The sequence below is a fragment of the Betta splendens genome, chromosome 6, assembly GCF_900634795.4.
Source record: "Betta splendens chromosome 6, fBetSpl5.4, whole genome shotgun sequence".
NCBI classification, from domain to species: domain Eukaryota; kingdom Metazoa; phylum Chordata; class Actinopteri; order Anabantiformes; family Osphronemidae; genus Betta; species Betta splendens.
Genome location: NC_040886.2, coordinates 18,330,596 through 18,356,828, shown reverse-complemented (window position 1 = coordinate 18,356,828; position 26,233 = coordinate 18,330,596). Strand labels below are relative to the sequence as shown.

The 26,233-nt window shown below is 47.0% G+C and overlaps 1 protein-coding gene across 7 annotated transcripts; it reads left to right on the top strand.

Annotated features, from left to right (window-relative positions):
* Positions 1–1,871: 1,871 nt before the first annotated feature.
* Positions 1,872–26,169, top strand: lrriq1 (leucine-rich repeats and IQ motif containing 1). Of its 7 annotated transcripts, none has more exons than XM_029153999.3 (25): positions 1,873–2,144; positions 2,232–2,328; positions 2,441–2,496; positions 2,582–2,663; positions 3,061–3,278; positions 3,453–3,527; positions 3,598–5,208; positions 5,301–5,451; positions 5,755–5,948; positions 6,449–6,579; positions 6,745–6,818; positions 7,282–7,375; positions 10,187–10,366; positions 12,280–12,606; positions 13,151–13,319; positions 13,938–14,063; positions 14,434–14,526; positions 15,252–15,376; positions 15,852–15,920; positions 16,032–16,120; positions 16,690–16,779; positions 19,322–19,403; positions 20,059–20,119; positions 21,045–21,153; positions 22,714–26,169. In XM_029153999.3, the coding sequence occupies exons 1-25, from the start codon at positions 2,040–2,042 to the stop codon at positions 22,842–22,844; spliced, it is 4,539 nt and encodes a 1,512-aa protein (XP_029009832.1). In that variant the 5' UTR covers positions 1,873–2,039; the 3' UTR covers positions 22,845–26,169. The 7 variants fall into 7 exon arrangements, with proteins under 7 accessions (XP_055365686.1, XP_029009832.1, XP_029009831.1 ...); XM_029153998.3 differs by having other exon boundaries at positions 12,280–12,654; XM_055509710.1 differs by lacking the exon at positions 22,714–26,169 and adding an exon at positions 21,228–21,453 and having other exon boundaries at positions 12,280–12,654.
* Positions 26,170–26,233: the final 64 nt, after the last annotated feature.

Sequence of the window (26,233 nt, the reverse complement as noted above, 5' to 3'; positions counted from 1 at the left end):
GGTAGAGCTTTGGAACATTTGACAGCACATTATCAAACTAAAACACCTAAATATTTGCCCACTTGAACACTTCATATGTTTAACGTAATCAGACCTTGCAGAAATGTATAATGTCGCAAACTGCAATGAGAACATCCATCATTTTACCAGCGTTGATGTAAAGAATGTCAGACTGACTTCATGCATGGGTAATATTTTATCTGTAGACCAATAATCAACCTTTGCTTTGCCACACGTACAGGGAAGATGTGCAGGAAGGGAAGATGAATGGTCCTTGGGGTTCTGGTAATGTTTCCCTTCAATCGCGCCTTTGGTCCACATGGCGATGATAGGCCCGATAGGCGCAGAGGCTGAAGATAATGGCTACAGACGAGTAACAGAAAACCCTTGACAGTGTAAACACGCGGCTGCTATCCAAACCGCTGCCGCGTTTGGGCCGGAGCCGCCATTGACCGGTGTAATCTGCTGAATAAATCTGCAGCTTGGCCCTGTCTGGTTGATGTCTGGGTTCTGTGCACTTGGACAAAAGCGACGGACACCTTGCCCACCGACAAAGGACCGGGCTCTAATCTGAGCAGACAAGGCCTGCTGATGGGGCCTTTTTGAGCAATTGAACTTGATCAATGACTCTTATGGGACTTAATGAAACATAAGGGAAAGGCAGTTAAATGCTACAATGGGGACTGTACCAAACTGTCTTACTCTTGCTCATCACCTTTAGGTCTGAAGTCACGCTTTAACCCATAATGACCTTTATGAAAGTGAGAGGATGATGTTGTTGACCTTTGAAAAGAAAGAAATGACTCCAACGTGGCGCCACGCTGTGGCTTTGTTTTTGTTCCATAACCTCACGTGAACGGAGAACAGGCCCTACTGTGTCTCCAGACCAAACAACCTGGGATGGAGGACATGCAGTACTGTAATTCTTTGAAACTTTGAGGAAGGAGACTGAGTTCCTTTTAGCAAACCCCTGGGAACGTGGTCGGGAAACGTACGTGGGCCACTGGAATCTCCTCAAAGAGAAAGAATACAGCGAGAGGGTAGAGCCTTCACCGCGGGGTAGAGGAACCGGTCTTTGTGATCAGAAAATCAGGGAAAAAGTCAGCATTGTTCACGGCCCACCAGTATTTCTGTCCGTCTGGTCCTGTGATTCACCTACAGGTTCTTAGGGTCACTGAGCCTTCAAGTCCAAAATGCCCACACAACGGTTTGTAATGGTTTGCTTTGTTCGAGACGGACGGACGGAGGGACGGAGGGACGAACGGACAGATAGAGACAGACAGACAGACAGACAGACAGACAGACAGATAGAGAGAGAGATAGACAGACAAACAGATAGACAGACAGATAGATAGAGAGATAGACAGACAGACAGACAGACAGACAGACAGACAGATAGAGAGATAGACAGACAAACAGACAGACAGATAGACAGACAGATAGATAGAGAGATAGACAGACAGACAGACAGACAGATAGAGAGATAGACAGACAAACAGACAGACAGACAGATAGATAGAGACAGACAGACAGACAGACAGACAGACAGATAGAGACAGACAGACAGACAGACAGACAGACAGACAGACAGACAGATAAAGACAGACAGACAGACAGACAGACAGACAGACAGACAGACAAACAGATAGATAGATAGATAGATAAAGACAGACAGACAGACAGACAGATAGACAGACAGATAGAGACAGACAGATAGACAGACAGACAGACAGACAGACAGACAGACAGACAGACAGACAGACAGACAGACAGATAGATAGATAGAGAGACAGACCGAATATCCACTGTCTGTTTTAAACCATTTATCATTTCGCGTTTTGCGTAGTTTGTCCTCTGCGTGGCTTCGTAGTTCACGGTCTCGTTTCCATGGAGACTGAAGCGTCTGTGGACGCGAAGGAACCTCTGTATGCGAATGGCCAGTGCCTCATTAACGCTAGCGTTAGCTTTAAAGTGCTTACATTTTGTGACGTGACGCGTGTTTACGGGCAGCAGCTGTAACGTAACGTTGCGCTGCTGTAATGACGGATTCTAATGAAAGCAATGAAACGGTCACGTGCGACGTGTTTGTCTCTGAGACCGAGCGGAAACGCGCTTTGTCTCACGAAGTGTCTCACGAAGTGTCGGTGAGTGAGCGGATGAATTAGCTGTGACAACGGTCGGACGTGAAGCTCCGTGTAACCGCGTTTCAACTGTTCCGCCCGTGAACACAGGCCTCCGCTGACCTCCCGCCGTCGCTCGTGAGCTACTTTGAAGCGTCCAGAAGCAGAGCCGCGGAGTGTGAGAAGCTCATTACTGAGGACGTTGAAGGTGAGACAGCGCCATGTTTGCTGCCGCGCACGAGGTTCTTCATCAAACTACATTATTGTACATTTAGTAACAACCTGTTTGTTGAATCTCACTTTCACCACATCGTGTGAAGACTTGATGAACTTGGCCACTGAACTCAATGAGAACACGCTGAAACCGAATCAGCAGGTAAATGTGTGTTTTGTGTTTTTATGACAACTCCAAAATACATGACAGTTGATGCAAAGCAGTTAAAGGCACGTAATATCCACAGGACAGAGGGAATGAAGAGGCCTCGTGCGTTCTGCCTGAGACAGAAGCACCCGCCCGCGTGACAGCGTCTCCCAGAGATGAGGGTGAATGCGCACGAACGCTGCTGGATGACGTTCAGCCAATTATCCTGTTTACTGCAGAACACGCTAATAGCTAATAGTTGCTAATAGTTGTGTCAGACTCGCTGATCTGGATCTGTAAATAAAACTGCATGAAAACCTTGTAATGATTTGAATTAACTGTACAGATGGAAAAGAAGTAGAATCGAAATCACATCTAATTAACTTTAAAGTGTGTCGTCTTATAACACGTGTCCACAAGAGGTCGTTGTTGATTAATGGTTGGTTGACTGTGGTGAGTACGAACACTTCACCTCAGGCTTTTGACTTCTGAATGGAGCCATATCTGGTGTAAAGGTCTTCCTGTGTGCTTTTATTTCGTCCTTGGTAATTTGCTAATAAATGCTTGTACTTCACACAGATGAAACTGAAACTGACGACTATGGAGAAAAAAGAAAACACAGCACTTCAAGACTCTCTGAATTTTCACTCACAAAGGAGGAGATAAAAGAAAACAATGAACACCAGCAAGCACACAAGGAGAAACGTCGCTTTGAGGAGCTGAAGAAAGAGGATGAAATAAGACAGAGAGAAAACGACTTCCAGATGGAGCTGAAGAAGTTAATGGAGGCGGAGAAGGTGAGACTGTTGATGGAATAAAGTCCTGGAGGGAGTTGTCTGTGGTCCACCTACTGTAAGACATCACTGTTCCCGTCTCATTTGATGATGATGATGATGAAGATGATGATGATTTGAATGTATGTATTATAAAAACATACGCACCATCGTTCAGCTTTTATTTTTTTCATATAGCTTCATCAGATAGAACTTCAGCTGATGGAGAAGAGAGCTCAGGAAAAACTTGATCAAGAGTTGCTGCTGCAGCAGGTACAGTTTTATATCTTGTTAGTTAGACGTTTTGCTGTGTGTGACTCATGTGGCTATTTTTACCAATTAGGAGCTGATTAACAACATACAGAAGCAAGTGGGGGAACAAAGGAGGATGATTGCAGAAGAACTGAAGAGGATGAAGGAAGAAGAGGAAAAGAAAAGAAAAGAAGAAGAGGAGAAAATTAGGATTGAAATAAGAAGGAAGAAAATGGAGGAGGAAAATAAACAGATTCTAGAAAAGAGGGCAGAGGAGGAGAGGAGACTCAAAGAAGAGCAGAGGAAAAGGGAGGAGGAAGAGGAAAGGAGGGAAAGAGAAGAAGTGAGGATCAAGATGGAGGAAGAAAAGAGGAAGAGAGAGGAGGAGGACAGAAAGAGAAGGGAAAAGGAGATAATGAAAAGAGAAATGCAACGGAGAAGGATAGAGGAAGAAATGAGAAGGAAGAAAGAGGAAGATAGAAAAATCACAGAGGAGCTGAGAACAGAGGAGGAGGAAGAAGAGGAAAAGACTAAAAGAGAAGAAGAAAAGAGCAAAGTTGAGGAAGAGATGACGAAGAACAAGGTAGAGACTAAAACAGATAAGTGTAATGAGAAAATATGGCTTGAAGAAGAAAAAACGAGTCAAATGGAACAAATGGAGGGAGAAACAAATGCAAAGAAGATGGAAAACAAGTCAAATCTAAAAGTCCAAAAGGAGGAACAAAAAGCAGGTAAGAGAGAAGAAGGGAAAACAAATGAAGACGACATAAGGAAAGAGAAAAAACCTGAGGAGGCAAGAAGAGAGACAATGACGACAGATGAACAAAAGGGAAAAAGAGAAGAAGAAAAACAAAAAACAGTAGATGGAACCCAACTTAGTGAAGATAGAAACAAAATAAGGAAAAACAACGTCATAAGGACGGAGGAGGAGAAACTAATACAGGAAGAATGGAGGAAAAGACAAGAGGAGGAAAACGATGAAGAAATAAGATCCAGTGAAGAGAAGGAACATGAAGCAAAGATCAGAAAGGTCGAGGACAACAGGACCAGAACAGAAAGAGAGAGTGAGCAAGAGCAGATGAAGGAAGAGGTGATAGAAACCACAGAAAACCTAAAGGCAGAAGGCCGCTGGCACGAAAAGGAGGAGGAGAGCAAAATAATGCAGGAAGAGATGGAGACCAGAAGTAATGACCTGCAAGAGAAGACGCACAGGAGCAGTGGACCCGAGACCCTGACCTCCGTGACCTCCCTGACCTCCCAGCTGGAAGACGGCCCCCGGTCCTCAGGCCTCGAGGCCCCGGTCACCGAGCGACAGGACGCAGCGGTGCAGCGGTGCAGCTCCGGCCCCTCTTCACCTCTGAGCCCCCGGGAGCAGAAGAGGCTCTCCTGGACCAGCGGCTGCACCTCGTGGTGCAAACTGTCCCTGCAGAACAGGAGGAAGCAGAACGGACCCCCGCGAGGCGGGCGGCGGCGGCCGCGGACCGGCGGCGTGCCGGCCCCCGGCCCCGACGCGCTGCTTCAGGCCGCAGGAGGCGGGTCCGTTCAGCAGGTGACCTCGGTGACGCTGGAGGACCGGCCCGGCTGCAGCGCCGCCTCTCTGGCCCTGTGTTCTCACCTTCAGTCGCTCACTCTGCGACGCTGTGGCCTCACATCCCTAGAGGGCGTCAGCCACTTATCACAGCTGTGCTACATCGACGTGACGGTGAATGTTCAGGCAATGTAAAATGAATATGAGGGGGGGTTAAAGCGCTATGTAGGTATGGACCGTTTAACATTTGTTTTGTTTCACTGTAGGAAAATCACATCTCGTTTGTGGACTGTGAGGGTATGACCAGTCTACGAGTTCTTCGGCTGGCCCACAACAAGCTGACCTCCATCCATGGTTTACGAGGTGCAAACAATCTGGACGAACTGGAACTCTCACACAATAACATCACACGAATTGGTAAGAAATGGAAAACTAGTCTGAAATGTGCCGTTTGATAGCAATGAACTCTGGCCTCCACAAGAGGGCAGCGTCTCCCCTCTCTAGAACCCTAAGCACTAACCTGAGCCTGAGGCCTCAGGTCAGGGGCATAAGTATATTTTGACAAGATGAAAAGTGAATGCAGTAAAATGTAATTAAGCTACTGTAAAACTGAAACACAAATACTGTAATTAGACACAGCATGAGCAGCAGTAGGTTCATCAAAATATACAGTAGTTTTGTATGAAACCCAGAATAATATCTTTTTTGTGTCGTGCCCAGCTGGTCTGGAGTCCATGAAACGCCTGCAGAGGCTCTCAGTGGATCACAACCAGCTCATCAGCACCAAAGGCCTGAGAGACGTCTACACGCTGCTGCACCTGAACTGCTCCCATAACCACCTGGCAGACGTGGAGGGTCTGGAGAACAACGCTCTGCTCAGGACTTTGGACCTCAGCTCCAACAGCCTGCCTGAGGTAAAGCTCAAACGTAGGACAGGTAGCACGGATGGACAAGGACATTTTAATAACTTGCATTTTCCCACACATAACGGATGATAGAAGCCTAAAAGACCTTCTGTTTTTGCTGAAATGCAAATGAATGAAAATGAACTTTGAGGTTTCAGAAACTGAAAACTGATTCCTGATTTTCATAAATTTTGACCAAAGGACTGAAGTGTCACTGAGCTCAACACAAAAATTCCCAACATATGATGTCTGCAACATGAACTACTGAGCTATATGCCTCTGGGTCATTGGATGTATGAGGTCAAAATATAGGATGAAGGTGATGCAAACATTGATTATAGAAGGTCCAGCAGAGCTCAGCAGCAGCTGACGCCGGGGGTGTAACTCCACTGACGTTGATGGATGAGGTCGTCTAGCTGCCTCTGGACCAGCAGCAGCAGGGTAAAGTTAGCGTAACCCTCAGCGTGACCAGCTCACTGACTCACACCTTGTCCGTCTCTGCCTGTCAGCCCCCCGCTCTGGACAACCACGTCCTCCTCACAGAGCTGCATCTGGACGACAACAGCATCTCCTCCCTGCAGGCTCTGGCTGCTGCCTGCTGGCTTCCTCTGATGCACACGCTGTCTGTGGCTCAGAACAGGTGAAATGTGATGAAAAACCAGACAGAGTATGATGCTGTGAAACATTTTTATTTCATGTAGAAATGTAGATGATTCATGCCAAACGAACCTTAACCTCTAGTGAATGTTAGCTTGTAGTGGAGCTTCAATGGGCTCAGCGTGTCTCATAGAATCGTGTTTCATAGAATCACCCAGCTGCCTTCTATGTCTGATTTTGTGTCCCTTGCAAATCTGGATCTTCAGTTCAACTGCATGTCAGGTAACATTTCTCTGTTTTTATATGTGTCCTATTAAATAATCGTTAAATAAATGCTTTTTGTGGTTTCATACTTTTGCTGCTTTTGCAAGATTAGTTGTTTTTTGTCGTCTGAAAAATGTCCTATAAGTTAGAGCCATGTCTAAAATTTGACACATTCTTATAAATACTGCGTTTTTTTTCCATCACATTCCATTTTTATGCTCACAGCCAGATTTCTTTCCAGTCCCTTCATCCCACTCAGCAGAAGGTTGATTTCACTGAATCGAAAGGAACATTTTAGTCAGATGTTGTGATGCAGTGACTTTTGTGTCTACGTACAGTTTACGTCCACACCACTTCAGTGCAGCGTTTGGAAATGAGAAACTGGAACACATCTTCATTTGCTTCATTCAACTGATGCAGCTCTGCATAACCAGATGAGACAAACGGTGAATTTTGTTGTGTTTCGTGCATTTTTTCACAGAGCTGCATAACGTATGCGAGAGTCTGGAAGGATGTGTTTCCCTGCAACGCGTCCACCTCAGAGGGAACCCTCTTCAGCAGGAGAACGGGTGGAGGTAAGTCGGTGTCTGGGTGCAGGAACGCCAATGCTCTGATATGAACCCAATTTGTATTTGTCTAAGTTACTGTTGACCTCTGACTTTAGCTAAGCATTTTTTGCAGTTTAAATAGGTTTGGGTCTTTTGTGTCTGGGCCTTTGCTCTGAAATGGCACTTGTTGTGTTGAACATATCGGTGTAAAAATGTATTTCTGTATCACACATTGGGTCTGTTGGCTCAGGTAGAGCAAACATTCCAGCAGAACCAGAACTTCCTGTCCATTTCCCAGGATTACTACTGTGATCCGGGTCCTATTAGTTTACGGCTGTGTGTTACTGGCATCTGTGTTTGCATTAGCTGCATCAGGTGCTTATAATTATCACAATATTGATACAGCAGGAAGGTCCATGATGTTTTTAGTGTCACTTTGCTCATTGCCTCCAACTGCCCACATTGTGTCTCCTGCGAAGACGACAACTGTCTCATGAGTTACATGAAACCTACGCCAATGACTTGTTTTTCTTGGCCTGTCGTGAACAATGATGTTGGCTGTTATAGGTTTGCTAAGTTCTTTGGCTCCTTCATGTCCCCACACCCATAACAGACAAAATACAAAACATGGAAAATTATACTTAACTCGCCAAAAAGCATTTATTGCTGGATTGTGATAGAATTCTTTTATCGTCATTTCACTAAATATACCTAAGTCATATACTGGGTATTTGGTTAATGCAAAACTATTTTTAGGTTTAATTTGCAGGTTTCTTTGTTTAGAGGAGGATTCATCCCATAATCATGGCTGTGAGGAAGGTTTTTCTACCTAAGCCTTGACTGAAACATTACCCCAGTGTTTTATTGAACTTTATTTAACCTCCGGTGCCAACGGTAGAATTAAACCTCTGCGTTTCCACAGTCGTGCCCTGGTCTTTTCATCTCCTGCCAGTCAAAACAGCAGCTAAATTAAAGCAGCAAAGGTGAGCACTAAAAGTGACTCTCCCTGACGGCGGCCTTTGAGCCGCGGGAGGTGAAGGGAGAAAACACAGGGCTTGATTAATCAGCGCCTCTTTATGGGCCTGTGTTCTGGAGGAAGTCTTCACTGAATGAAATATGGACCTGAAGAGGAATGAAGGAATGTCATGAAAGAGAGTGGTTCCCTGAGAAAGGAGGTGAAGTGTGTATGTGTAGCCGTTAGCGACAGAGATCCAAAGCGTTCAAATTGTGACGCTTTACTGACTTACTTTTCCTTCCAGTACTTATTCAGTTAAATTAGCTTTGGCAAATTTATCATTTACAGTATACAAAAATAATGGAAAACCACGAAAACAGAATGCAAAGCAGGGAGGGAGCTCTCATTTTGAAATGAGCACAGCCTCCCTTCAAAAAGAGAACCGCTCCTTATGTTCGTCAACAGTTTACGGCTGCTTTGTCCAAAGCGTGTCTACGTCTCGTTCATTTCTGAATTGAATTACATTCCCCACCTCAATGAGCTCATGTAACAATCAAATGGATTTGGAGCTTCACTTGCAGACAGCCAGTGCCCAAAGGGCTGGAATCGAATCCCAATCTGTGTCAGAGAGGCCAAGTGCACCACATCAAACCCACATCCCTCTGACAGGACACAGAGCCTGTCCTCCAGGGCCGTCTCCGTCTGATGGTGGCAGTAGACTCTGGAAACGCTGCTGCTGCTGCTGCTGCTGCTGCTGCAGCCTTAAATCCTGAAACACAAGTCTCATAATGGATCACCTGACATGGTTTTTGTATTAACTGTTCTTCATCTTTATTAGCTGTGACTCGCTAGTATAATGTTAAATTGTTGCAGACACACTTGTGATTTAAACAGTCCAGCAACATCCACCCTGAAGGAATCCATTGGAGGCACACATCCAGACAACCTGAACAGGCACCAGTCGCACCGACAGATTACTCAAATATTTACAGACTCACACATTCAGATGAATCAAATCAAACTAGTAAGTGAAGGCAAAGATTTAGGAGCACGCTGCTCTGGGAAGTCGTCTTGAGGAACATGCTCATACTTTAGAAAATGGACTTTGTTGCCTAAAGGCTTGTGTTTTATGGATTTATTGTTGCCAGTCCCCAGTGTCCTGTAGAGCATCCAGCTCCAGATTTTCCCACTGAACGCAGACCACATTTGGCCAGTGCTTTGCTGGTGGATGCTCTGCGCCTGTTTCTCTGGCAGATTGTTGGGATTCCTCTGCTTGTTCATCCTCAGCCTCAGGCAGTGGTCCCCTCTCCCCAGACTCCCAGCCACTCAGGCTCCCCAGCAGTTTGGAGGCTGAGACCTAAAGCCCTGAACCCTGGACAAAACTGAGTAAGGGATTCTGATGGACTCACATTGGATTGGTTGGAAAATTAAATATTCATTTATGAGAAATGTAAAGCAAAACAAAACTAAGTGCATTTGTCAGTGTGGACACTTGGTTTATGAGCTGTAGTGGCTGAAGAAAGGCCCTTCAGGGTAAATCCCTCTGGCAAAAGCCTGAAGGGGAAAAGCTCATGTGTCAATTCGCTGCCTGTCAGAGCGGAGACTCCAGCTCTGGGTAAAAACTCCTTTTTTGGATTTGCTTCATGTTGCACTCAAATGGCTCCATCATCTTGAATATTCAAAGACTCAACAAGTTGTTTGCATTTGCTGTAGTGAGGAATAGTATTTTAACAAAACAGCAGTAGTTGTGAAATGTAAATATCAGCGTGAGCCGACATCTCATACAGTACGTTGGATTATATACAGTGAGGATGTTCCAATGTTCCTAAAACGAGGGCTGAGAAACCCCGACCGCAGTGACCTGGGCCTTAATCCTCTTTCAGGTCCACTCTGCAGAGAGCGCTGCCTGGCCTGAGGGCCGTCGATGACCAGCAGACAGACGGCCTTCTGTCGCCCCCCGCTGTTCAACAGATCAGCTCGGCCTCAGATACTTTCCTCAAATTCTGTCAGACTCAACTGCAGCAAATGAATGATTTACTGCAGCAGCACAGCAGGGAGCTCAGGTAAGACATGAAGTTTAAGTCCTGCCTGTCTGCGTGTGCTGTTAGATCTGCTGATTGTAGCTGTTTGTCTACAGCTTTACAAAAACACATTAATGTTTAATGTTCATGTTGCCTTTTTTATGATTGATTAATTCAGATTTGTCAATCAATAAGCCCATTAGCTCTGCTGTAATGTTGTTTCCTTGTCAAGCTGGTCAGTGTCAGGTTTTAAGTAGTTCTCTGCTAAACTTCTCATCATATATTTCTGTGAAGGTTTAATCTAAATGACTCTCATCCACCTTAGTGACTTCTATCCCTCCTAGCTTTTACTGAATGCTGGTCATCCTGTCAGAGTGTGAGCCTCAGGAATGTGAGCTATCCTCTTGTTATGTCTGATACATAGGTTGTAGTGAGCCAAAAGACAACGTCCATCTATTTTCTCTAGTGCTTCGATGTCGCTGGCCTCCACACATATTGACACTGTGCGAGACGGACCACCAACACTTAAAACAGTGGTCAACTTTCTGCTTATCTTCGTGACCTTTCTAAATTACACAGCACAAAAGATGAAACGTGGTGGCTGCTATCCGAATGGGTCACACCAAGGACTCCTATGGCTCGGGGGTATGGGGTGATCCCTGGGCTTCACCCCTCACTGTGTGCCCTCTCTGCCTCCGGCCTCTGGACAATGAGCCATTCTGGGGGCTTTGCGAGGACTAACACAGCCATTTAACCCCTGGCCTGACCTCGTGTCAGACTGCGTTTTAGGGGAGGTGAGAGCGCCACACGCCGGTCCTCTGCAGGCTGTAAGGTGGGAGCCGGTGTTGGTCAGGGGTGTGGTTTCACAGGGAGACGACGAAAGACTTGCCTGCACTTACAGGGCCCCTTCAGTCTATTGTCTGTTGAATGAAGCCAGTGTTGTGCTTATGTGCAGTGTTAAGAAGTGGTACAAATCTGAAGCTGCACAGTGTTATGTTTAGTTTTTAAAGTGTATTATGTCACTGTCCCACTTCTAATGTATCTCAAGTGACTTTATCCAAAAAGCGCTGCCTTAAAGGTCAACCTATAAAAGCGGGTGCAGCCTTGACCTTCTAGCAGCTCTCTGCTCCTTACAGCAGCTTTGTCTTCTGCTGGCATGATATGCTGAAGATGCTGCAGTCCAGAAACAACTTCAGTAATACTCGGACTGAAAGTAAGAAGGAGGATGCGTACACTCACCAATTACTAACTTATTACTTGATAAGTTTGTAGTCTTCGTCAGGTTCCTGTCGTTATATTTCATACAGCTGTTTTCATGAAGCAGTCTTAAGCTTGTGTTTGGTGACCCTGGTGTGAACCAGCAGGTACAGGGAGCAGGGGTTAGGGGTCTCCAGCCATGGGGACCCTCTGACTCCTCTCTCTTGTCCCACTGACAACAAAGAGTTGTGTCTTTGTGGAGAAGAAGCTGCGCTACCTAAGGCTACTGGCCTTCCGGACTGCCGGGCCCTGAAGCCCCTCAGGCCCGACGGGGAGGGGAGCAGAGCTAGCATTGCTAACGGGCTCATGGAGGGGCTTTGTGGTCGGTTTATCCCTCATCCTTGACTCATGCCCTCAGCGAAAGAGCCATTACACACTAATGGGCACAGTGCACTCACTCTACCTCATGCAGATGAGCCAGTGGGGAACAAATAAAGCTAATAATTTAGTTTAATGATCACGTGCTAGGACAGAACCAAGCTCATCCTTAATCAACAGCTGCTGCTCACTTCAAAGTGCATTTGCAAAAGTGGCATCGGCATTCTGTTGAGACTGATCCTATGACTCATCACCATCATCATGTTTAACTGAACATGATGTTGAGATCTGACTAGTCCGCGTTGACCAATGCATACAGTAAAAACTGGCAGTACCTGTGACTGTAAATACATGAGATTTGTGTGTTCTCGTGTTCACAGTGAAGCCTCATCTCCCCTGGACGCTGTGAAAAGCTTGTGCCAACACTTCACTGAGACCTTGAAGCTGGCTGAGGACCAGAGGTTTGCCCATGAATGTGGTGACGTTACAGCCTCCGAGGGCCGGACCCACGTGCAGAGCTCTACTGCTACAAAGCTCATCGAAGACGCACAGACGGAGTCCAGCGAAACGGCTCCAGCAGTCGGTTCCAGCGGGATCCATGAAAACGGCCCCGGGACCAGTGAGGCTGTGTGGCTCCAGTCCTCAGACGCTGGTACCAAGGAGACGGGCCTTCACTCCCTGTCAGAGAAGAGAACCACATCTTCCTCGTACGTTCAAACGGCGGCTCTGTCTAAACAAGACCTGGATCTTAAAAAGTAATTCACTCAAGTGTTTCATCAGTCAGTGTCAACTCACTGTGTATGTTTCCATCCATGAGACCAGGGGTCATAATCGTCATGATGAGACCCCTTCAGATTCCGACATGACAACCGTACAATGCAGACATAAAGCAAACACCTTTGATTTTAGTCTTTTTATAGCAGCTCAGCATTTTATTAGTTTCTGCTGCAGAGAATTTGTCATCATTGGAGCCTCCTCCGTTTGATTTACAGCAGAAGATGTTGAACATCTTATTCATTTTTACACGCAGCTTCGTCATTAACACTGCGCTATCACGGGGAGGACAATAGATCTTTGATATGAAGGGTGGCTCTGGACAGGCCTGAATTCTCCAGAGTCCTGCTCTCCAGATGTCTCACCAATAAATTCACGTTTTGACAGACGAGGGTGCTATGATATCACATACGTTACATCCCTCACGTTGTGTGTGATTGTATTTAAAGCTGAGTCTTGGTGCCTTTTCCTGAGCAGCTCAGCAGCCCGTGTGATTCAGCGGCAGTGGAGGACGTGCAGGCAGAACCATGGGGACATGAGCAGGCACCCGTTAGCAGCATCAGGGCATGGAGCCCATCCAGAGCCAGGACCTCCCTGTGGTCCCCACAGTGTGCTTGATCAGCATTCTGCAGCAGCTGCCATCCAGGTGAACTATGGGAGCTGGTCTGGACCTTTTGTTGTGGGGAATGAACACCTTCAGGTCTAAGGGGACGTTTCTGATTGTACAGAAGCTTAACTAACCTTCATGTTGGCACAGTGGAAATCTAGAGGAGATTTCTAGAGGAGAGGAGCAGCTGACGTGATATGGAGGCTTATTCATCTGATCCTCTGCAAAGAGGTGTGAGCTGCTATTCTACAAAAACACGTCTCTCCCTCTTTGCTAGAGTTTGATGAGTCCTTTAGGGCAGAAGGTGGAGGCCATCATGTAGTAAACGTGTGTGTGGAGGTGGGGGCAGGGGTTTACACAGTGATTAATCAGATTCCAAAGACGTGCAGTAGTACGACTTCCAGGATTCCTGCTCGGCTCAACTTGAAGTGAAGTGTGCGCCCCCAGGTCCACTGGGAAATGGAGGATTTAGAAGCACACTTGAGCTCCATTTGTCTCGGAACAGCCCGGAGTCACGCAGAGTTCAGACAGCAGAACGCTCAGCAATTAAAAGAGGGGTTAACATGTTTTATCTCTCTAATGGGATAACGCACAATATTTATGTTTGCTGCGTGATTCACTGCGAGCGTTCCGTCCTCTTTCTTTGGGTACCTCCAGGCGTCCTGGAGGGGCTTTGCTGTGAGGAGGAGGCTCGCATCTGCTCTGGCTGCCGTCACCTTCCCCAGCACCACAGAGGACCACGCCTTTGAGGAGGATGATGTGGATGAATTTGTCTTTGATGAGGTGTGCGCACACGTTCATTTGTTACACACTTTCATGGCTCAGTGATGTTCCCAACTCATGCCCCAGAAGACACACAGGCCCGTGGAGAGGCCGATCACATGCACAAATCCATCACGCGCGTTGCACACATCTACTACAAAGGCACAAACACACAGGCCTGCACACACATGCTGGACCTGGACGCTGTGGGACCAGAGGATCCTTCTGGACGTCTACACCAAACAAACTTCCACTGATCTTTGGCTTATTGTTTTGACACTGAGGAAGTCCGTTCTCTATTTAAATATCACATACTCTCTATAAGTTTAAATGTAAATAAAGTGTTCTATCACCACAGTCTTGACATGAAACATAGACTCTTGTTCCATAGGCGGCTGAGCTGGAGAACCTCTGGACACTGCAGCTGTCGGACGAGTGGCTGTCCAGACGTGAGCCCGTGTCAGAGCAGCCTCCGAGTGTGAAGGTAACGCAGCCGGACGCGCCTGGTGTTGTGTTCAGGTGGAGCCCAGCCTCTGTGTGATGTCAGGGAGAGTTATCGCTTTGCCCTGTCCCACTTTCATTTCGCGTATCACTCCCTCCAGGATTTGTCTCACTCTCCCTCATTGATCTTTAAATTTATTCTTTTTGAAAACACGATTATTTCCTGAGGCCTGAAGGTTGGTCAGCGTTAGCAGATGTCATTTTTCAAGCTGGCGGACTGTCGTCCTGTTTTTCTTTCCTTCATTTACCTCTTGTTGGATCTTTATTTTGGAGCATGCTCAGCTCTGTACATCATGGTAGTCAGTGTGGACTGCTTGATGTGGTGCAGCTGCTGTTGAGGCCAATTTCAACGCGTTGACACTGAGATACACATCAAAGGCGAGGATCAACAATTTAGCGCTTTGACAAAGAGAAAACACGATCTGCAGAGTAATGAAGCTGCTAGTTTGACTTAAACATCAGCCAAATAGCAACATGCACTTGAGCTAAATATGACTAATTATTATTGTATATATTTCATTTTCCGAAAGCGCAGGAGTCAGATGTTGAGCTTTGAACTTTCCATTTAAAACATGAGCTTTGCAAACCTAAAATAAGGTCTAGTTTGAACTCTGTCACTGTTTGTTAATAAACGTACAGTAATACAAAGTTCATACAGATATAATGAAGTCATTTGCTTTGTGTTTGCTTGTTGTTTGATTCTTTCAGTTTCCTGGGCCTCTCCCTGAACCCCAGAACACACACACTACACCTCCTGTGTGGAGGCCTAAGCAGGCCTGGGCGCCTGAAGAAGTGGCTCCGGGCGGGAGAGCGTCCCCAGAGAGCTGTCACAGGTACGAAGCACAGGCCGCATCACCACCGCTGCTTCCACCAGGCAGGAACGGAACGTGTTATGTAAGAAGCACATGCGTTTGATTTAGAAGAAACGGTTTCAGCCTCTGAAGATCCGGAGCATTAGACCAAATGCTTTTTCTTACAGTAAGCTGCAAAGTCATTACATAAAGAAAGAGGTCCAGCTGCCATGACTCAGCTTTCAGACACTTGCCAGAATGTGTCACCAGTAAATACGGTGTTAAATGTCTTTGAGACACGATTCTCCCGGTGAAAAAGAGAATCTTTGAATCCTAATTGTTTCTTCTTTCGATCATGTTGAGCAGAAACATGAGCGAGACGGGGGGGAGTGGTACCAAATAACATCAGTAGACAATTAAATATAAGCTACAGACATTTTGTGTATCTTCTGTTTTAGTTGGTGCCATGTGTAAACAGTTGTTATTGTTTCAAGAGCAATAATCTCTCTGATCTTAGAAAGTCTCCTGCATCGTCTTCAGTGCTCAGCGGAATCTCTGAAAGATCAGAGAAGATCCTGGAAGAATGGTGATCCTCCACATTTAAGCCTCAACTCTTTCATCCGCATTGGTCTTTGTGTGTGTTGTTACAGAAGCTCAGTGAGTGGCCTTTGGTTTTACATGTCTCCTTCTGCTTTAGGGGCTTTGCTGACAGCCACACAGCCCTTCAGATGCTCAAGAGAGCTCACAACATGAAATGGAAACAACAGCTTAAGAGGAAACACAAGGGTGAGTGTGTTTGCAGTCAGATACACTACAGAATGTTCACCGTGCAGCTTCCATGTTAAAAGCAGGAAAATTAGGAAAGTGTACAGATCTGGTGGATGAGGTCCAAGTTGGGATGATATGATGGGTCAGAACTGATGAAACAATGGCTCAGTTTGCTGAAGGGACTGAGGAAGTGAAACGGCAGCTCGTATGTTAATAAGCTGTGACGGACGGCAGAGTTCGGCCGCCTCTTCCCATTGGCTGTAGTTTGACAGCGTGCAGAGGAAGCAGCAGCGTCCTGCCTTCTTCATCTCATTGTGGTGGTTGAATGTGACTGTGGGGAGAAGTGACCTCACCTCTGCTATGCTCCAAGAAACAGTAGTCGCTGCCACGGTTGTCATGCCACAGTCAAGTAGAGGGAGCGTGCGCTTTGATCACAGCTGCAAACACAGGCCTGCTGTCATCTGGTGAAGCAGCACACAGGTCTATGTCCAGTCTAAGTGCTAATGGCATCTGCTCTAAAGCTGCACACCTTCTAATGCTTTCTGATGTGAAGTCCTTCTTTCACCTTCTGCCTCTGTCTCTCCCAGATCCCCCAGTTGGTTCTGCTTTGTTCTACCAGCTGGTTCCCGTGGAGGGAGGGAACAGAGCTGCTCCACGCAGCAGCCGCCACAGGAGAGGTACCGTCTTATTCTACCAGCGACAAACTCACCATGTGGGAAATCTGTATTTGAATATACGTCTGTTATTAGCTACAATCGCACTGAGATTAAGCTAGACTTTACAAATGATGATTATTTAGTGGCTGTAAAGCTGATGGAGGAAGTTTATACTGTGATCTTGAGCACGGAAGCCTCTTCACCAGCTGTTGGACGACTGGGAGTCCCTTCGTGCTCCACCTTTGTGTCCTGGCTTGTTTCCCGGCTCAGGGGGACCCAGGTACTGTAACTCTACCCACCTGCAGGAGACCTGACCTGCTGCGGTTTGGCTAGCGGCCCTGAGGCGTTGGGGGACGGCCCAGCTAGTGCTGCTGTGATTCTGCATCTCTGGGAGTGGGACGGGGCCAGCCTTCCCTCTCACTCCCTCGGTCCTGACCTGTGGAAAGCCCCCCCCCTTGGATCCATCTCTAGTGCCCGGGGCCCAGCCAGCCCAGCCCGGCCCAGCTCGGCCCAGCCAGTGCTCCCCGACAGGGGCTAACGTTTCAGGGTTTGAGTCAAGCCCCTTCTGGAGGTGATTAGCCCCAAACCCATGACAGATTCCTTCCAAGATATCTGATGCGGCGTGTTTATTTTATCCGGGCTCTTTGTGTGGATGTGCTGGACATGAGTAACCACTTGAAATGGGTATCGTCTTACATACCCAGAGAGGGAGACGGAGAGGGAGCGAGGGCAGCGCAGCGCGAGACGAAGGACGCGGAGACACAGCGTCCTGATGAATGAGACGTGCCTGGGTGTTGCAGATGTTGAATGCCTGACGCTTTGCTCCTCTTACTTTCCATTAAAGCCTTTCACTCAAACCCCCCAGGCGCACACACTCCTCCAACTTCCCCTTCCATCCTGGCTGAGATTCCATCCCACCAAACATCCGTCCTCGTGTCAGAGGGACACCAGGGTCTATATTTTTATTTCGGCCAGGAACCCCTGCCTCCCGAGCACTTAACTCGATTTCACACTTCAAGTCCTCTACAAAGTCCATCTGAAACACAATCATCTTGTTTATGATTCACCCTCCAAAACACCCTAATGTGAGACTATTGACCACCATTCATATGCATCCAATTTCAGCTGTGTAACGTCAGAGCTCGGTGGAGCTCTCAGTGTACGTTGGACAAGAAGCTGAATGTACAGCTACAGAGTGTTAGTGGTCTGAATCTGATTCTGTAAAACATCATGAAATCAGATCAAGTTTAGCTTGAGCGTTCGTAAGGGCCAGTCTGTCAGGGCGGACGTGAAGTCAGGGCAGCTACAAGTGTCTCATCTTTCACTTCCTTTCTGTCGGTGCTGGACTTGGATCAGCTTCACTGTGATGTAGAATCATGACAAACGAGCTCAGCTCAGTTTTGCATTCAGAAAAAGTGGTTTGAATAATGTGTCTAACATTTGAGTGGTGTATTGTTTATGTTCAGGTTGCTTTACATACACTCACTACAACTTTAACAGAAGAAATATTTAACATTCAAATACAATTTCCCTCGAGTCTGTCGCAGCGGAGGTGAACATATAGAGATGATGGACTATGAATTATAGTGAATGCCATTTGATTCTACACTGGTCCTCCTCCATGACCTACCTGTGTGACAAGCTTGGAGTGGCAGCATCTGTCCTTTAACCCATGCCTTCACTGATATTAAGTCAGACTTCTCCCTCCCTCACAACAGACAAGATCACTTAATGTACTGAAGAGCGGTGTTTAACAGGCGTGACTCCTACGGCCCCCTCCCCTCGTCCTGGAGCAGCCCTGGATTTAAAGGTTGGAGGGGGTCAGGGGGATTTAGTGGAGGGTTCAGAGGTGAAGACTCCAGTCTCTTCATGCTTGTTCCCAACGCGTACACGCATCCGTTGCCATATGTGACGCGTTGAGTAGGAAGCAGTTGTATGAACGGCTGAGACGGAGCCCTGCTGTGGATTTTACTGTGCACAGACATTTCTCTGAGGCTTCAGTGGACGGTCTGTGTGTGTGTTCAGCTTAGAGAAGTGAGAGTAGCTATTTCCTGGATTTTGCTGCCCCGAGGGGAATCATCTATCACTTGACATTTTTAGTGGGGCTTCTCCATTAACCCATGAAAACCGTAGGACGCTCTCTGCTTTTTACTGCTCAGAAAAACAAGTAAATGGCTTAAATAAATGCATCATTAGTTCCAGCATTTAGCTGTCAAGATTCATCAACAGCTTGCACCCGTCTACGGCAGCGTTTCTATCAGTGCAGCGCAAATGTTTACTTTGAATTAGGCCTTATTATGGGGTTTCAGCACAACCTGTAAATCAGTAGCCTTTCACTTTTCTCTTTTTAACAACGGGACGTTCCCTCCAAACAAGTCCCCACTTCAGGACAAGACATTAATCCTCAGAGCTTTGACTCCTGGACTCCAGCTCTGTGCTTCTTGTGCTGATTACAGGAGCACGCAGCCTCTTCTGATTTCTCAGCACGCTATGATTCTGCTTCCACCGTCACCAGCAGTGTTTCTTAATTAGGACTAAAACATTTACTGTGTGATGTTGTCAGGAGCTCTTTGCGGGACTGAGACGGTGAAACAGGAATCAGCTGAGCAGCGTCTGCATGGCCAGTGTGACAGGAGCTCAGAGAGGTCAGAGAGCTGCACCATCAGACGTCTGGTTGTAATGAAAGGATTTGCCACTTCTTTGTGATTTGAGTAAAGAGAAACTGTACATATTTTGACCCATTTATACAGTCATATTGTTTTTTTCAAAATACTACTCCAATTGTAGATCTTCAGAAATGTTGAAATATATAAATATGTGAAAGTAATTTATTAAAATAATAATAATTCTAGTTATTGTTATATTAATATTATTGTTAATATTATTGTTAATAATAATTATATATATATATATTATATTATAAATATTATATATTTTATATATTATATATTCTCTATATATATATTTTATATTATACATTTTTTATATTATACATTTTTTGATTTAAAAATTTAAAAAAAGATTTTGACATGATAAAAAAATGTATGACGTACGAACCCCATGGTTTTTATATTATATCAGAGTGGGTGATTTTGTGTAATTGAATATTCAGCACAGTAACGTAGCAAATAATTATAATTTTTGATAATAAACATAAAAACCACAGTTGACTGACAAACCTACGAACATGTGTCTTGAGGCCTAACGGAGATGAGTGTTAACATCTATAACTTGGGTTTTGTTTTGTACCAAAGCGGTGGTTAAACCACACACACTAATCATTCTCTCTTTCTTCCTCAGCGCGCGTTTCTTACCAGCGCTGAGCTCGGACGTTCTGAACGGAGGCCGAGTGCAGCTCGTGGTGAGTTACACAGTTACACACTCGATGCTTGAGTTGAATCTGTCCGGGGTCGAGCACATGATGTGAAGTTATGCAGTGTTTACACTGAGCAGTAGCGTCGCTGCATGTTGCTCTGCTGGAGCCTGTCTCATCAGCTCTGATTTAGAGGAGGAAGGAGTGAGTCTGAGCTGCAGCTCCACAGCCACTCTTCCAATTGGATCGAGCGGCTGCAATTTCTTCATTTCATGTGCAGAATTCCCAGTGTCACTTTGGAGAAAGAGGCTGATGCTCGTGAGGCCTTTGAAATTGGAAACCGCAGGTCTCTGTCTGACATTCTAGCAGTTTGAGTCATGATCACAAGCCTCTGCTTCGTCCTGCGCCGTGGAAACGTTCAGACAGAAGCCGCTGGTTGGTGACGGCTGTGCTGCTTGTGAGACCTGTGTGTGTGTGTGTGTGTGTGTGTGTGTGTGTGTGTGTGTGTGTGGGTGTGTGTGTGCGTGTCTGTGCGTGTGATTGTGTGTCTGTGTGCGTGTGTGTCTGTGTGCGCGTGTGTGTGTGATTGTGTGTGTCTGTGTGTGTCTGTGTGTGTGTGTGTCTGTGTGTGTGTGATTGTGCGTCTCTGTGTGTGTGTGATTGTGTGTGTGTATGTGTCTGTGTGTGTGTGATTGTGTGTGTGTATGTGTCTGTGTCTGTGTGTGATTGTGCGTGTGTGTGTGTGTGTGTGTATGTGTCTGTGTCTGTGTGTGATTGTGCGTGTGTGTGTGTGTCTGTGTGATTGTGCGTGTGTGTGTGTGTATGTGTCTGTGTCTGTGTCTGTGTGTGATTGTGCGTGTGTGTGTCTGTGTGATTGTGCGTGTGTGTGTCTGTGTGTGTCTGTGTGTGATTGTGCGTGTGTGTGTGTGTCTGTGTGATTGTGCGTGTGTGTGTCTGTGTGTGTCTGTGCCAGGCCGACCCAGGGTTCTCGGAGCGGCGTCGAGCCAGCGGACAGCGGGCCACCAGCGCTTCATGTGCGCTGCAGCACAGTTCTGCTCCCAGGACGTCTCTGGGCCGAGCAAGTGAGTGAGAACACGGCAGCTGTTTACAAAATCAGCATGTGGCTGTGAATTTTAATGTGTAAACATAACGATAGTATTTAGGTTGAGAAAGGAGAGACACTGACCAGACAAAGGGGACAGACAGGTATAAATAGAATGAACTGCAGACACAGTGAAGCTGCCTTCTTCAGACCAAAGATACTGAGCAAATAAAAACTAACTAATAAACTAAACAATTAAATCTACTCTCATTATTCTAATGTTATAACAAAGCAAAGTGTGGTTTGTCTGAGGACCTCTGTACCTAGAGCCAGCAGGCCACATACATGCATACACATGTATGTACGTGTGTTGTAGTGTCGGCAGCTGCTCACTGCCCAGACTGAGGCTCCTGCTTCGGGGGGGGGGGGGGGGGGGTCAGGAGACACAGGGTCGGGCCGGGGACAGGGTTCTGACAGGAAACGGACAGCAGAGGGGGGGTCCGTTGTGTCCGGGAGAATGACTGGCCCTTCTGTCAGGACGAGTGAGGCTGAAGTGACAAAGATGCCAGTGACAGACTGGCAGCAAATGACCACATTAAACAAGTCAACGGAGCCCTGTCCCGGTAACGAGGCCAAATTGGATTTCAACCATAATTTCGAAACGATATCCACGAGGTGCAGCCGCAGGACGGGTGTGGAGCGGAGCAGACGCACCGTTGTTCTCTTCAGGAGGAAGAAAGACGCTTTGTGTCCAGGGATGAAAACGCCACTTATCCACAAATTGGAAATATGAATGTGTGTGTAAGGCAAAAGCAAGCCAATTAGATATTTCATAATGGAGCCTCATATCAGACGAGCAGGAAGCTGTCACACTTCAAAGGCCTGACGGCTCCACGTTGTGTTGGTTCTGAGTCGGGTCTGAGGCCGCTGAAACCACTTGCCGGGTCCGTTCATGAAGTGCGTTTCCAGCCTTGAAGTGGGTCGAGACCGCTGCAGAGCTGCTCCCTGAGCGAAATGATGGAAAACGACCCCTTTGGTCACAGCGGTCGGTCTCATGTGTGACTGTTCTGTCTCACCGGGCTGGAATAGCGTCACTGCAACGCATCACGGGCTGAGCTGTGTTTTGTGTTTGAGTCGGAGCGTAAAGTCGAACGCCACCAAAGCTGGATGCAGCTCCCTGAAACAAACAACATAAACAGAGGAGGAGCGAAATCAAATCTAGTGACGTGAGATTAGATCTGAGGGCAGTCGGGTGCCGGTGTGCCAGCTGTGCAGAAATGTGGAGTCAGTACCTGCTCTGCCCCCCCCCCCCCCCCCCCCACGTCCCCCACTCGGTGTGGGTTCTACACGTGGAATGCATCAGTCCTAATAGAAGCCGGGCCTTCGTCCCCGTGCTGAGCTCTGATCCGAGGCTCTGATCGCTGCTGGGAGCTCAGGCGGCAGAGACCCGACGGCTCTGCGCTGCACCACTGACTGGTCCCAGGCCTCACACGCAGCTTTAGTATCTAAAATGTGCATTCTTTTTATTAAATACAGCAAATGAGGAGTGTGAACCTGTGTCCTGTAAATAACACCATCTTCTCTTCTTCCTGCTCTCCAGAAAGTGACGCCTCGTCTCCTAACGGCGGCGCGGCCGCTCCGCGGGTGAAGGAGCGCATCTCCTTCCGAGACGGGGCGGTGCAGCTGAGCGGCGGCTGGGGAGGAGGCAGGAAGAGGAGCAGCCTGCACTAAGAAGCGAGCTCTGCTGCAGGATTTAGCGTTAGTCTTCAAAGTATAAAGCTCACACGCAACAAACCCCATTCTATGGAATATCTGCTTTCAGACGTTCAGCAGTTGATTAAAAAGGTGAAGACTTCTGCCTCCAGCCTCTCACCTGCTGACAGCCCCCTGCAGCCGCTCCTGGACAGCGATTAGAGCGGCAGGACCGGTCCAGCCCAAACATCCTTGGGCGCTTCCATTACGAAGGCTGTGCTCAGGTATCACTGAATGTGATCGCAGCCAAGCAGCACCAACACACATGGAGCGAAGCCAAGGAGCTCAGCAAATGACACGCTTCATATGCAAATGAGGGCAGGAAATAGGAACCAGGACCTGCGGTGCCTGCGAAGTCCTGTTTCTATGAGGCTGTTGGTTCTGGACCTGACTCTCTGCTCATTAAATATATTGAATGCACTTTGTAAGAGTTGGAGGAAAAGTGTCTTTGCTCTGCTTTTCCAAGTCCAGCCCAATAAGCTGCGTTTCCTGCTGTTGTGCGTCGGTTCAGCTGCTTCTCGCCGGCGTCGGGCTTCGAGCCGCTGACGCCCACGTCTGTGCTGCAGTCACATGAGCAGATTGTGGATTAGCACGAGGTTGTGTGTGTATTAATGTGAGGAGCGGAGGCGTCCGTCCTGCTGCAGGCGGAACCTCAGGGTCGGAGCTTCCTCGCTGCTCCGCCGCCTGGAAACGATAACTTAATGAATATGAAAACAAACAGTCAGAGCTGCAGAGTGGCTCCCTGGAAGGAAATGCATGTCTCCTCATTTATTTTCCTTGCATCTTCCACTTACGCATGTCTGGAGGCTGTGTTTTGACTGTATGGAGCTGACTGGGACTCTTGTCTTGGAGAGTGGCGCACGCCCTGATGTGGGTCCTGTCCACCTCCACCCTGTTGTGAAACCTGAGAGCTCTGTTCTCCGTCAGGGAGCGCGTCTGACTGTTGGTTGGCAACAGTCATGTGTTCACCTCCCTCCACCATCGTCTCCACTTTTGAGTTATGGGTGAATTCCATGGACCCCAACTCTGCCTCCACCATACTTTAGATAAGAGGAGAAATGTCCCTTCAGCCTGAACTCAAGTCAGCAGATATTGTGTCCAAACCAGCCCAAATTATTAATGATCCACATGTGCTTTAGGCGACGTGCTTGTTTGGGTTGAGTCGTTCTAACATATATGTGAATTTTTCACCACTGAAACGTTAATACAACTAAAATGCAGCTTCTGCAAACAGACTGTGACAGGACGAGGAAAGATAATCAGTCAATCTGGAATGTGACAATAGTGCTAAAATGAATGAGCAATAAATCTGTCTCTGGCCTTAAGCTTTCACATGTACTCGGACCAGAGCTGGGTTCTGCCCCAGGTTCTGGTTCTGGGCAGAAGCAAAGTTCTAGTCTACATGACACAATGAAAAGCTTATGAAATTAAATAAATGTGTTAAATCAAATATTAAATGAATAATTGTAGAAGTCTGGTCATAATTTATATCCAATTATTATAATAATAATAATAATCTTTTATTTTAGTTTGGTTGATGTTTGTGTAGCACGTGTCTTTCTAATCTTTAAATAATATGCAGCTTTTTTGCCCTGGATGAAATAATTATCACATAGCTAATAGTAACTAAGCTAATTGTGTAACTTGTGCTTGTTGATAAATCTGATACATCTAAACACATCTAAAATGATGCTTCTAGGTTTTCCTGGTATTAGTTTTGTTATTTAAAATGTCTAATAATCTTATAATATTTATTATAGTGGACATGTGGAAGTTGATAACGTGTGACTGGTCTTTCTTAGTTTTGTTTCGTGATATTAATTTTGCAAAGAAAGGTTGATTAACAAAACAATGATGATGATAAGTTACCTTTTGAATGACTGGGTTGTTGTGGTTCAGCTGCTGCGACCTGTGCCACACGTCCACGTGAAGTCAAGTGACTGAGCTGAGGTTTGTCAGCGAGGAGGAATGTCTGACTGCTGGAAAAACCAACGGCAAACAAACACAATTAGAGCCTGAATGCCCTGCTTTCACTTTTGGAGCGGGACCGAAGCGCTGCAGACGCTGCGGCCGTGGAGGCTCCTCCGCGTGCGTGCGCTGTGGGAAAATGAAGCCTGCTTGTTTTCATGTTTGGTGGCGAGCCGCAGTTTGAAGGCCCCGTAGCCTGAGCTGGAGCCAGCGCTGGTTCTGGGCACCATGATGTCATGCTCCGCTGTGGTGCCACGCTGGGGCCTCGCAGGCCTCGGGTCCGTTTGGAGTCTGTTCAGTCGCTCTGGGACCGAACCGAACCATATTCCGTCATATGTGACCATGATGAGAACAAATTGGCAGTGTAGATGTTTTAGTTAAAGCTGCTTTGCAGGTGGCTCACATGACGCACTGGCTCAAGCACTTAAGTCATTAGTGTGACTGATGGGCCCGAAGGCGGCCGGGCCTCGGGCTCACAAACCCGTCCAGAACCTACTGCGGCAGGAATTTCCAGCCGCAGACCCACCGCAGTGAACTCCTCACATTTTCTCCTCAGCGTGGGCCGTGCGCCGGTCATCCTAGACGCCCAGCAGCCCCCCCAACACACGCACGCACGCACGCACGCACGCACGCACGCACGCACGCACGCACACACACGCACACACGCGCACGCACGCACGCACGCACGCACGCACGCACGCACGCACGCACGCACGCACGCACGCACACACGCGCACACACACGCACACACGCACGCACAGACACACACGCACACACACAAACACACTTTGGAGCACCTTTATTTGTTTTCCTCTGGCCTCCGGTGGCACCAGGCCGCCCCAGGTGACCAGCGCTGACCCTGCAGCGACCCGGAGCGCGGTGCCCGGCAGGTGGGGGAGCGCTGGAGCTGGACCACGGCTCGGTCAGCGGTAACACAAGTCCTCCAATAATGAGAAATAGAAGGAGCGCTTCCTGTCGTCTGTGTGTGATGAAGCTGAAGGTTCTGTCAGTGTGAGGCGTACAGAACTTGAATTAACACATTTTATACCGTTACTGTAAAATAAAAAGGCCTTGAGTCATAAATAAAATGCTCAGATATGTGCCCTTGTCAAAACTGGAAAACAAATCCCATACAAATTCACGTTGACAAAACCTCAGCATTTTACAAATGTCTGTCACTGAACTCGAATTTGCACAATGATGTTTGTTATATTTAATTGGAAATAAAATAAAATATATATTTTGTCACCAAACAATAGATACGATGCCAGCGAAATGTAGCCTATTTAATATTATGTCGACCTGCCCGTCATTAAAAAACTAATTTTTAAGCCAATCAAGAGTAAATTGCGCAGTATTTTATTTTGAAATGTTGGGACATTTTAAAATTTTTATAGTAT

What these genes read in the sequence shown, in the direction of transcription:
- lrriq1 (XM_029153998.3), top strand. Translation starts at nt 2,040, where the DNA reads ATGACGGATTCTAATGAAAGCAATGAAACGGTCACGTGCGACGTGTTT. An exon ending in AGCGTCTCCCAGAGATGAGG is followed by an intron (nt 2,664 to 3,060) that starts GTGAATGCGCAC and finishes TACTTCACACAG; the next exon opens with ATGAAACTGAAACTGACGAC. An exon ending in CAGCAGCCGCCACAGGAGAG is followed by an intron (nt 16,780 to 19,321) that starts GTACCGTCTTAT and finishes TGATGTTGTCAG; the next exon opens with GAGCTCTTTGCGGGACTGAG.